The sequence below is a fragment of the Musa acuminata genome, chromosome BXJ2-10, assembly GCF_036884655.1.
Source record: "Musa acuminata AAA Group cultivar baxijiao chromosome BXJ2-10, Cavendish_Baxijiao_AAA, whole genome shotgun sequence".
NCBI lineage: Eukaryota > Viridiplantae > Streptophyta > Magnoliopsida > Zingiberales > Musaceae > Musa > Musa acuminata.
The window spans coordinates 21,715,366-21,729,218 of record NC_088347.1 but is presented as its reverse complement, the minus strand read 5'-3'; the positions used below and the strand labels follow the sequence as shown (position 1 = coordinate 21,729,218).

At 35.0% G+C, this 13,853-nt stretch overlaps 1 protein-coding gene across 1 annotated transcript; it reads left to right on the top strand.

Annotated features, from left to right (window-relative positions):
• Positions 1 to 6,846: 6,846 nt before the first annotated feature.
• LOC135625659 (ent-kaurenoic acid oxidase 1-like) lies at positions 6,847 to 12,884 on the top strand. The gene is made up of 9 exons (XM_065130741.1): positions 6,847 to 6,886; positions 9,797 to 10,073; positions 10,218 to 10,695; positions 10,821 to 11,084; positions 11,182 to 11,271; positions 11,379 to 11,457; positions 11,560 to 11,666; positions 11,784 to 11,905; positions 12,675 to 12,884. Exons 1-9 carry the CDS (start codon positions 6,847 to 6,849, stop codon positions 12,778 to 12,780), a joined length of 1,563 nt encoding a protein of 520 aa, XP_064986813.1. The 3' UTR covers positions 12,781 to 12,884.
• Positions 12,885 to 13,853: the final 969 nt, after the last annotated feature.

Genomic DNA, 13,853 nt, shown 5'->3' with positions numbered 1-13,853 from the left:
CGATGATAGTTGTCCCCAAGCTGACAACACAAGATCCCTGAGATCACCTCAGAGGAAACCCGATAGCAATAGGATCTTAGCCTAACCATATAGGGGCAAAGCCCTTGAGACTCGCTAGGAGGGTGTGAGCCTCGAAGCTAGACGAGTGCCTCCGATGCAGTGGGAAAAATCTTGCCATAAGTGGGGCAAGTGGGAAAAAGCCCACCATAATCCAATGCGTGCCATCCTGTCAACAACACTATAGTGTGATGCAATGGAAGACAAAGATTCATTCAAGGATGCTTGGATCCGCTCCGAGGAAGTCCACTATAGTGGGTAGAAGACCGACTACGACAGATGATAAGGCCCACTACAGTGGAGCCTTAAACCCATTACAATAGGAAGAAGACTTGCTATGGCGGATGATGAGACCTGCTAAAATAGAGCCCCTAGCCCACTACGGTGGAGCTCTAAGCCTGTTATAATGGGAAGAAGGCCTGCTACAACGAAGCCCTAAGCTCATTATGATTGGGAGAAGGATAGCTCCAGTGAAGCCCCAAGCCCATTACTACAAGAAGAAGACTTGCTATGGTGGATGATAAGGCCCGCTACGATGGAGCACTAAGATTGTTACAATGGGAAGAAGGCCCACTACGATGGATGATAAGGCCCACTACGATGGAGTCCCAAGCCCCTTACGACGAGAAGAAGACTCACTATAGTGGACAATGAGGGTCATTACGACGAAACTCTAAGCCCATTACGATGGGAAGAAGGCCTACTACGGTGGACGATAAGGCCCACTATGGTGTAACCCTAAGCTCGTTATAAGGAGAAGGCCAATATGGTGGATGATGAGCCCCACAACAGTAGAGCCCCGAGCCCATTACGACGGGAAGAAGACCTACTATAGTGGACGATGAGGGCCGCTCGATGGAACCCTAAGCCCATTATGACGAGAAGAAGACCCGTTACGATGGAAACCCCCGGTCTGTTATAGTAGAGCCTTAAGCCCATTATAAAACACACCCCAAAATAGTTTTTAGACTTTCTAGCTCTTTATTCACACTTCTATAATATTATTAATGTTGTGCTCCTTATATAGAATTGGTTACTATACTTTGCTTTTTCTTTACCATCAAACTCTTGGAATATAGGAAGTATTGGCCAAAAGAACATAATTTTGGCCCCCACAACTTGCTTCTCAACCTTACTGCCTACACCTTTAAGCAAAAATTGGTACAAATATTATGTCTACTTTGTTCTTTGGTCGATCACAATTATATTAGCATGAAATCCCTCGCTTTGGTTAACTTGATAAAAGGTCCCTTGACATAAGCTTTGCTTAGTTCTATGGTTATTATCCTTCTATTTTGTCTTAATACTTAGAATCCACCACTAGCTTAGCCCTCGTTTTGATTATTATATATTTCGTTCATGAGAGCAATGGATTATTGACTCTATGAAATTCCTACCTTTATGATATCATGGTGCATCTTCATGTTTATGACTATACTATTTATCACCTTACATCTATATCTATTTTCTTCATGATCAATAGAATATGCTATTGTAGTCTCCTATCACTTCTTCTCGACATTATCTCTAATGTAATATATGCTAGATTACTAGTATACACTTTGAAAACCCACCTGCGTATAACTATGTCTCATTCGTTAATGCTCATAGTATTTATGCAATTCAAATTTGATGCATGCATGGAAAATTTGTTTATATGATATCATGATACTCACTCTTTAAGTTCATGACCCTTCTCTTGACGCAAGCTCGGTGCATGCATCGAAGATATGCCTCTGAGAAATATGATACTCATTCTTCGAATCCATAGCCTTCATCATTTTTTACTTACCAAAATAAAACTCATAGTAACTCCAACCATCCATTTAAATAATTACACAAACATGCTTACGTTTCACTTTGTGTGATACACTAATTTTTTTTAGAGATAAATAAATATTTTAATTTTATTAGAGGAACCTATGGTTATGGTTAAACCATATCTGTCTTTATTTATAATAGTCATCCTCTCCTTCCATGGTAAAAAGGTGGCCATGAAAGAAGGAAGAGACACTAGGGGATCACTTACAACATACTGAGGTAGATATCTAAATCTTTGGTTTTCTCTATCTTTCATATATAATCATGATGTAGGGATTTTTCATATGATTCATTTTTATCATCCCAAGAATTATTTTTATAGATTCATTTTTTCCCTTCAGTTCTAAGTTTATCATAGTATCATTCTACCACTCGTCTTAAAGTAATTATATGTCATAATAATCTTAATAAACAGGATCAATAATTCACTGAAACCAAGCCTTCTTTGACCCAAGCCACATTTACTGCTCACAATAGTGATCAACCTGATTCCATGGACCCAATGGCCAATATGAGTTTCAAGATGCAACCATAAAGCTTTAAACCCTCTTTATGTCAATGATTTACTTTTAAGAACCAACTATAGTTGTAGGTTTTAGAATTAGAGATACATGCTAAAAGATAACTCTTTATTTTAGATATTTTTCAAATTAATCACCTACTTAAAAGGTTCAGTATAAATCATTGACTCTTCTCTAGAGAAAAAAAAACTGATTAGAGATGATCAACCCTGATCAAAGCAAAGAATTAAGCTTGAGCTCAATTTGAGTTAGACTCAAATTGAGAAGATTTCATTTATCACTAAGAGTTAGACACCAATTGAGAGTCCTTCTATAATTAGAACCTAGAAGTTCCTTATGCAAGACTAATAATTATCTTTGATTAAGAGTCCTTTAGTTAAGAGTCTTCCTCTTCTACAATTATAAATAAGGAGATTCAACACCCTCTAGGGAGAATTAAAAAAAGAAAGAGGGAAAAACTTGAAAGAAGGCTTAAGAAGCCAATATTGTATATTCAAGAAGCCTATTTGTAATTATATAATTATATATTTATTTTTCAAAATCAATCTAGATCTTTTTTCACTTTCATATTTCATTTCTTCCGGCATCCCTATCAAACCTGTCACAAAACGTAAATTCACTTGAATCTTATCTCCCAAATGGATTAAGAAACTTCTCAATACCTCAAATGATTTATTGATCAATTGTGGTTTTGTAATATTATAGTTTTTTTGTTATAGTGGTGGTTTTAGAATTGGATTATTTTGAATATCCTATCATTAATATAATTATAATATGAGTTTGAGTGGGACTGATCCATAATAAGCTAAATTAGGTCTTTTGGCACAAAAAAGGAAATCTTGGATATTTGATAATATCTATTCATTCATTATTTGTTTTGTGATGGGCATGTGTAATTTTTACTATAATACTATAAATTGCTAAGCACAAGAAAGGAGCAAGTTTAATGTTATCTTGGAGCATTTGAACACACACACTAGTAAAGGATTTCAGCACATGTAGTTTAATCTTAAGAAAAAGGGAAAAGAAGTTATCCTGTTGAGTATAGTGAGGAACAAATCTTTAGTATATGAGAGTTAAGATTTCACATTTATTTCTGTAAATCTAGCCATTAAATCTGAATACTTGTGCAAACAATTGATGATGAATCAGGAAATGAATAAACTACTTGGGAAGACTGAATTCTCCATGCACAATTACAAATTGGTTCTGATGAAGAACACAATAGAAACCTTATGTTGAGAAATGGAATTGCTAGATGGCTTTGAATTGAGGCATAACCTACTTTAATCACATGGGATAAATCCCATTTACTGTAAAGAGGTTGCTAAACCAACTTGCTCAAATATTTATCTTGTAATAAATCACTTAATCTCTCTCTCTCTCTCTCTTAAAATTTTGGCAAGGATCAATCTATTATAAACCTAACTGGATTCTTTCTGCTAGATAATTCAATTACTAAGGCAATAAGTTTTTTCTAGAACCTATTAAACATGGATAACATAAATGTATGTATTAGACCTCACCACCAAATTTCATCTTTTCAGATATCTTATTGAATTTATGACAGATAATTCTTGAAAATTATTATATATCAAACAAAAAAATTTAATATAAAAAATTTACCCAATATATTATATGAATAAATCTCACACTCTTATGTAAAGTTAATTTAACCATATCATGCTAATTTAGGATGCTTGACTAAGTGATTTACGAAATTAAACCAAGAGCTTGATTATGACTAATAAATAATATTTCATCTACTTGCAAGAGTATTTATGGTGCATATAATGGGATGAAATAAGAAATAGAAGATTCAATTAAATAATATGGATAAATTCTCAGTTAATAGTTAACTAATTGAAATAGAATTGTAGGTCTATGTTACATCTAACCCTTTAATCATCTTCAGCAGAAGGTTTAAGCATATATTTTATTAGATGAAGAATTATTATGCTTGAAATATTAGTTTTATATAGTAAAATAATGAATGTTTACATCTTGTGTTTTATAGTATCCAATGTGGTTAATTATTAATTTTATGATGAATATGCTAAGTTATGACTTAGTGTATGAAGACTTAATAATATTATAGTATTAAATTTTTACTATGCATATATTTAATAATGATTTGTTTGTATATCTTGAAACTTATGTTAAAGTATTAATTTTATTTTATTTGATATATAGTATGATGAATGTTTATATGGCTTGTATTGTAACTTTCAATATAGCCAAATAATTCATTTATTTTGTCACATCCTAGATTTATAAAATATAATAAATCATCATTTTATTATTCATAATTTATAAATATACTCTTTTTTTTTCTTTATCCTTGAATTCAAATTCTTGTATTGACAATAGTAACTATTTTATTAACTAAAAAAAAGGTCATAAGTCTTCCACGTACGCTTTAGATCTATTACAAAGTAGTAGATTACTCTAAAAATAAATATAAGGTAAAAACATATTAGCAACCACACATACTACTAGCAACTTCCAAAAATTTATAAAAATAATCTTTAATATTCATGAGATATATACAAATATCAATAATTTAATATGAAATGATAATATATCCATTCATCGTAAAACTTATGAAAAAAGCAATGATAATTTTTTATATAATAAATAAAATCATGCATAAGTCACATGCAACATATACATAATAATCAGATAACAAAGATGTATATGACACCCGATGGTATACTCTTGTAATAGCGGATATAGGAGCATACTCCACGGGATGGATTCCTCTCAATAGTAGATGGAGATAACTCATATCACACTCCCAATAGCGGATGGAGTGGTATCCCTCACCTGCCCAAGTGAGGACACTTTCCTTCGAATATCGAATAAATGAATCATCTAATCATCATGTTTGGCGACTTGCTAATCCCCAAAGGAAATCATCATACCTGCCCTCGGTAGGGATACATAAGCATTCATGATTATTCATTTATATTAATCTATTCATTCACGCATGTATTTAAGAAATTAGTATGATAAAAAATTATGAGAGACTATGCTTGATGTATGATCTACTAGACTATGTTCATTAGTGGCTCCGCATTGTATTAGGCCTACAAATTCTTTCACAAGTTGTACTTCTAATATAGACCATTAGCCTAGTCATATATACTATATAATGATAATCATATCAACATCATAAACTTAAGGAAAGTAGAAAATCAATAATTATTTTTAAATTATATCTGTAAATAAAAATTTTAAGTTCATCAAATTATAAAACATAAAACATTAATATCTCAATAGTCCTCAATCAATCAAAACCATAATTGGAATAGCTCAATTGACTTAAACCAAACTCAATTCGATTGTAACCTAAGAAACCAACCTAAAATCCTTATATAACCGATCTGAAATCATAATAGATTGGTTTAATTTAGATTTGATTGATCATGATTAAGTTAAGTAGGTTTGAACTAATCAAGTTGGTTTGGAATCACCCTAACTGATCAAACCCGTCTAATTCAATCAATTAATGAGCTCAAACTAATAAGGGGAGAGAAAATCGGACTATATCGTATAATGTTAATCCAAATCGAACCAACCGACCTGAGTCTTGGACGAGTCATATGTGATGTGTTTATCTCAAGTAATAGGTTGGGTTGAGGTACAATATTCTAGATAGGGGAGCGATGATGTATCTAGCGCCAATCGCATAGTTGGGCAGACTTAACTTCTCGGGATAGATAAAGCCTCACTCATAAATTGGGCTAAGCCTTAAACTGGGTCATACTTGACTCGCTGGTTGGGTCATACCTAGACACATGAGTTGGGGTTATGTCTGATGACATGGGCTAGGTCGTATTTACTCGCATGAGCTAGACCATGTTTAACTACATGAGTTGTATCATACCTTATCACATAGGCTAGGTCATACATGACCACATGAGCTGGGTCAACCCGATGTACCAGATCAACCTGACTCAAGTTAGACCCAAATTAGACTCTTTTTATCAAATTAGATTTTAATATTTTTAAATTATTAAAGAATAACTAAATCAATAAATGAAAGAAATTAAATTCATGATCTTAAATTTAAAACTAATTAAATCAAGAAATTCACACATAATTCTTGAAACATAGACATATCTAATTAAATAAATTAAAACTATTATATTAATCCAATAATAATAATTTTTAATAATTAAATTAATATTAAATTAACTTAAGCTTAATAGACTAATATAAATCAAATAATTATTGTAACATCACAAATCAATTATTATTATTTATTAATCATCAAATTTTAAAATTAAAATATTAGTATGCATCATAAAATTATAAAAATCTTAATATTGGATTTCAAAATATAAATGAAAGCTGATTAAAAAAGAATCCTACCTCTTTTCAATTATCCTTTCCTCGGGATCATCTCATTGGGAAATCATCTCCTCAATCCTCCTAATGAGAAATGAGAAAGGAGGAGCCCCAAGAAGAGATCTCCCCAAAAGGTAAGTAATAATTTAATTTTAATTTATTTTTATTTACTTTCACATATACAAAGAAAATTATAATATTTATTTCTTATGGTTCACACACGAAAATAGAATATAAAATATTTATTTCCTAAAAATCACATCCTTTGTTTAGGAAATAAATCAATTAACAATCTAATTGATTAACAAAATTCCTAACTTGTTTACATGATTAAGGAAATCAAATTTAATCATTTCCTTACCTATAGTACATAAACATGGAAGATAATAATAAAATAATATATTATTTATAGTAATTAATTTACATTAAGGGAGAAAATTGCTGATGATTACATATTTAGTTTTATGTAATGTATCAAAAATCATGAACTATGATTTAGTAATCTACAAAGACGTATAAGTTGTATCATTGACATTAGATATATGTGATTGAAAATTATATATTAATTATAAATATAATTTCAAGCTAGGTGCTTGATATTTTCTCTTACCATATACTTGTATCTCATCATAGATTTAAGTGTGGTAAACTTTTAGACCAATGGATGACACTTTAAGTTGTGAAGATAATATTATAATATATTTTACATGGTAGTAATTTTAATAAGAGAATTAAACAAATATTTTTACTAAATAGATTATTTTTTATGAAATTATATAAATAAGAGTTACTTATTGTCATCACATAAGAAATATACGCCTAACCCATGAGATCCTAGTTAAATTTTCTTGAGATCCTAGTTAGATCAGAGTGGAGTGAGGAAGAGATGATACTAGAATAATGATTTTGAGAACTTCAAATATCATGAGGCCCATTATTTTTGCTAAAAATCTAAGTATTATTGACAAAAAAAAAATTGAGGTTAAAGTGATAGAGTGGAATTATAATTGGTAGAATTTAGAGGACCAAATCTTTTTTAAAGGGGGAAAGAATTATAATATCCTAATTTTAATTGTGGATAAATTAATAATTTAATTTTGCAAGAGGAACATAGGATTATATTTGTGGTTGCCATTTCATCCTCTTGTGACAGAGAATGCAACCATCAAGGAGTGAGAGGAAATATTAGCCATCACCTACAAAAGACCAAGGTAGGGATTTAAATCCTCAGCTTTCTCTATCTTCTATGGATAACATGATATCGGAATTTTTCATATGCTTCTTTTTCGTTATGTTAAGAATTATTTTTATAAATTCATTTTTTTTTCTCTTCAGTTCTTAAGTTTATCATGGTATTATTATGCCCTCCTTGTCTTAAACTAATTGTATATGATAATCCTCTTCATGAGTTAAACTAACAATTCACTTAAATCAAATCTTCTATGACCAAAGCTATATTTATCGATCAAGCCAGTGATCAACCTAAGTATACATTCGCGAACCTAGTGATCGGTATGAGCCTACAAGATTCAACCGTCAAATATGGCTACGAGTTTTGGAATTAAATATACACGTTGAAAGATAACTCAATAGTTTAAATATTTTCTAAATTGACCATCTACTCTAAAGGTTTAACATCGATCGGTTGACCTTGTCGTTCCACTTAGAAGTGAGAGACACAAGATTAAGTATGACTTATTCTTAAAGGCATCTCCTCCATCATGTGATGTTAATTGCATAAGAAACATTCGTCATAAATTCTAACGAAACTTGTTACGTTAGAGTGGCTTTCCTCTTCGCATATTACCTTTAGAGGTTTTAAAAACTAACATCTCCTAAGAATACTCTATTTTACATTAAACAAAACTATACATCACTAAGCCACACTTACTAGATTGAACTTGTTGAGGTCTAACATTTTTCTTCAAGCGAAGAGTAAGCTTTCATGTTTTATAGGTTGAGTTTCGATATTCATAGGATTGCTACAAATATCCCATTATCTATTTATAAAGTTTTTACATGAGTATCAAATTCTTCGGTCATTAATTCCTCTACTTTATAAATCTTTTATACGAACTCTTTTGATCGTTGACCATTTTTCAACTCGCATGGTCTCCTAGCTAAAGCAATCGAGCTAATATTAAGTACTATCAAATTAGATTGATGAGATTGAGTCATAGTTCAAACTCAATCTTTGCATATATATATTTTTTATTTTTATGATACTTTTGAGATTAGTCATTCAAATTTTGGATGCTCACTCCTGTAATTGATTATTCCCTATGTCTTTATTAGATGCAAACCATTTGTTCATATGTTTGTCCTACTTTACTACCATTTATGATGGGTTTAATTAATTTTGCCTAAATCATTTGTGATTAGCTTAACTAATTTTGCCTTATGATATCCATTTATAAAAGATCAACCTTCCTGTGATTTAGGACAGACATTCATGAAAAAGGAAAAGAAACAAATTAGTGACCAGCAAATTGTTACCATCACTCCACCAAAATATAAACTCTACATCACACATCACACAAATTCTTTGTGAATGATGCAACACAAATGTAGTAGACATTGTGAACTTCGAACCATCAGCGGACAAAGAATCAATCAAGACTGTCAGTCTCGCTCATCCATGCAACATCGATTTCTAAGCGACGTGACAAACCTATACCAATTGATACCAAATTGGGAAGAGGTAAAAACACAGTGAAAATTCACGAGGTGAATGATTGACAGGAATCTTCAACCTTTCTAAGCACTATACATTTGTTTCTTTTTAGCTGCTAAATTTCGAGTATTATAAGAAAATAGAGTAAGAACCATCCTATGCAAACAATACTGTAGGCGTTTGCCGGAGAAGAAGAAACAGTGAAACTGTTCCTACAAGGAATCGAGGAATGCTCTTGAATTCAGTCTCTTTTCTTCTCGTTTCCATTGCTGCCAGTTGTACTTTCTCTGTTGCTCTATCTTCCTGCCTTAATTCCATAGTATTGTGTCCATTCATGCCGGTAGAGTGAGCTGTCTGTGCCGTGATACAGGGAAGACTGAAGTGCACGGCGGAGAGGAAGAGATGCTGGTGATGGAGACAGCGTGGGGGGTCGTGCTGACGGTGACGGCTGCAGCTATGGGGCTGGTGGCGGTGTGTGGAGGCTTGAGACGGCTGCACGAGTGGGTGCAGGAGGTTGGTCTTGGGGAGAAGCGCCGCCACCTGCCGCCGGGCGACATGGGTTGGCCCATCATCGGTAACATGTGGGCCTTCCTCCGCGCCTTCAAGTCCGGCCAACCTGATTCCTTCATCGCCTCCTTCGTCCGACGGTCAGTCATTCTCATTCCCCGAGAATGAGAATATTATATATATATATATATATATATATATATATATATATATATATATATATATTTGTTGATGGTTACGTTAGGTGCTTATTCTTCTTCTTCTTCGGCCAACGTTGATGGCAGATTTAATGGCGTGGGGATGTACAAGGCATACATGTTCGGCAGCCCCACGATCATGATCCACACGCCGGAAGGCTGCAGGCACGTGCTGATGGACGACGAGCACTTCATCCCCGGTTGGCCGAAGTCGACTCGGCTGCTCATGGGGGAGAAGTCCTTCGTCGGCATCGTGCGCGAGGAGCACAAGCGGCTGCGGCGGCTCACCGCCGCTCCCATCAATGGGCACGAGGCACTCAACGACTACCTCCAGTTCATCGAGCACACCGTCGTGGCCACCCTCGAGAGGTGGGCCGGGATGGGCCAGATCGAGTTCCTCACCGAGATGAGACGGCTCACCTTCAGAATCATCATGCAGATCTTTCTGAGCTCCGGGAGCGAGGATGTCATACGATCCCTGGAGAAGGTGTACACCGATCTCAACTATGGGGTGAGAGCCATGGCTATCAATCTCCCAGGGTTTGCCTTCCACAGAGCCCTTAAGGTAAGCAGTGCTTCTACACTGCAGAGTAATCATCTTTGCTACAGATATTTCGAGTGCAGCGTGAGCGATTTGTTTATGGCCTGTCTCATTGGTGTGTATTACAAAGAGTCTCTATTGCATTTCAGGCCCGAAAAAGTTTGGTTGCAACTCTTCAAAGTGTGGTTGATGAAAGAAGAGCATTGAAAGCAAGAAATCTGTCTCCAGCAAAGAAGGACATGATGGATAATCTGATAGATGTCGAAGATGAAAATGGTAGGAGATTGAACGATGAGGAGATAATTGATATCCTGATCATGTACCTCAATGCTGGCCATGAATCTTCTGGCCACATCACCATGTGGGCTACCGTCTTTCTTCAGGAGAACCCAGACATCTTTGAGAAAGCCAAGGTAACATTACAATCATAAACATCATATTTAACGCATCATCCGATCACTTAATGTGGAGTATATCTGAAACAATCTTGACATGCCCAATGCTTTTCAGGCAGAGCAAGAGGAAATCAGAAGAAGCATGCCACCTGCACAGAAGGGGCTAACACTCACTGAAGTGAGGAAGATGAAGTATCTTTCAAAGGTTTGATGAGCCATATTCTTTAGATTCATTTCTATCAGGTTCTTCTCTTCTTGATTTGTTGGTCATAATAACAACAACAACAACAACAACAACACTTGTATCTGAAGGTTACCGATGAGACGTTGCGCATGGTTAACATATCATTTGTTACTTTTCGTCAAGCAACCAAAGATGTTTATCTCAATGGTTAGTGTCCGAAACTACTTGTTTTGTTTCTGGAAGCAAACTGAGGTACCAATTACAAAAGGCTCATTCAAATGTTGATCAATTATGCAAGTCATGTCACAGGCTATCTGATACCCAAGGATTGGAAAGTTCAGCTATGGTTCAGAAATGTTCACTTGGATCCTCAAGTATACACCGATCCTAAGAAGTTCGACCCCTCCAGATGGGATGTAAGTTGACCACCTTGTTATGTGTATACATGTTTATGGTCCATTGTCTAATGATTATTCATAGAGCAATTAAATCAGGGCATACATTAAGAGATGAATTTTGCTTTGTTATTCAAGGATTTCACACCCAAAGCTGGAACATTTCTTCCCTTTGGAGGAGGCAGTAGGTTATGCCCGGGAAATGAGTTAGCCAAGCTAGAGATTGCTGTCTTCCTACACCATTTTCTCCTCGGCTATGAGTGAGTCCTTTTACTCCCAAGCATATCTGTTTATGTTGTCAGATTACAGTTACTATGACTGATATTTTTTTCACATGTATAATCCTACAAAGGATACGAAATATGAATAATGTTCTTGCATGATCAAATTTGCACATGTTCTTTGAATTGAAGGGCATAAGTATCGAAATCCATACGAAGTTTGTAGTCTCTTATTCTGAAAGGATTCTTGTATCAAAATCGGATGAAGAATGTTTTCTTCGATACTGCTTTGTAGAAAGATGAATGATACATCTGCAGTTATGTTTGCGGCACATTATAGAACAATTTGAAGTACAATAGTCTCCGAGACATACCTCACAGAAAATCCATGTTGGGGCAATGTAGCTTAATTGAAATCATTGTGTTCAGCAATGAAATCCTAAGCTGAACCGTCCACGAAAACCAAAATTGGTACCTGCACCACACATACCGTGCCGTTAGGAAGTATACCGGTCATGGTGGTGTTTTCCTTGGAGTTTTAAGCACTTCATTTTCATGTAGTTAAAAGAAGATACTGTTTACTGATCAAGGAACTAAATGAAGCAGTTTATATCAGTATTTTCATGTTCTCCTGTTTTGCATTAGAATTCAAATGACATTAATATTAGAAAACTTCTTTATGCCATATCGCTTTGTAGAGTCGAGCATCGGTTTTGATGATCCTCAACTATTTACTCACAACTGTCGACAGTTCAAATTTTTTTTTGTTATTTCGAATAAATTTTGACTCATAATTGCTTTTCTGCAGGCTTAAGAGACTAAATCCGAAGTGTCCTATCAGATACTTGCCTCATCCTCGGCCTACCGACAATTGCATGGCAAAAATCACAAAGCTCTCTGCAATATCCATGTAAAAAGAGCAAAGCAAAACTCTAAATTACCGAATATTCTCTCAATCAGAACATAAGATTCAAAGCAGCTAATCATCCCTATATTCAATAAGCTTCATAAACAAATGCAGAACATTCTATTCGAACATTTAGAAGTACTGGTTGAGTAAGTGACAATTTGTGAGAGAATTTAAGGCATATGATGTGGTAAATATCAGTTTTGTGGAGCCTAACTATTTATCCTTTTTTTTCTTTCATGCTATGAAGTTCCACTATTTTCCGAACATCAACAAGAACAAGAGATAAAAAGAACAGAATTAATCTTCATCAACTAACATGATAGGCTCATGATTCTTTACACTCATAGATGAATGATATAAATTTATGGAAAAGCGAGCGTTCTTACGAGGGAAGATGTTAGTACCTGGGCATGATCAGCATATTTCATATCATCCAAAAACTACAACAATATCAGCAGCACAAGAAAAGAACAGAGAGTATTTGGGATTCTTAGTGAGTTCTCTCTTGCTTTGCAAAATTCAATCAATCTTTCCTCCCAAAAAAACCCAGATAATGAACGAAGAAAAGCCCATTTCTCTGCAAGCAGCTGAAGCAGCAGATCAAGCAAGCATGATCGGTGACTCCGACCTTTGAAGAACAGAGCGGCTGCTCAAGACCCTCGACTCTTCGGAAATGCAATAATAGATTAATGTTATATAGTTTACTAACATAAAGCCACAGCAGCAACAGTCAGTTATGCGGGCAGCAACAGTCAGTTATGCGGTTCGCAACGTTATCATGATGTGAACCGCATCCATGGATCGACGCGTTCGTTCCGTTTGCTTCGACAGCAATCCTCCTCCTCCATCGAGAGAGCAATGGTGGTCTCTGGAAACCGTGTGGGCCCAGAGCATAGGACGGTGGATCAGGCAGGAGAGGCCCATCGGACGGTCGTGATGCAGATGCTGATTATGGGCCCCGCCGAGGTGGATAAATATTTCGGGAACCGATCACGTTGTGGCGGGGCCCGCACGAAGGCGCTCCCGCCCACGGTTTTATCCCCCACGTACGCTAAACCCGAGTCTCGGGTGCGTTGA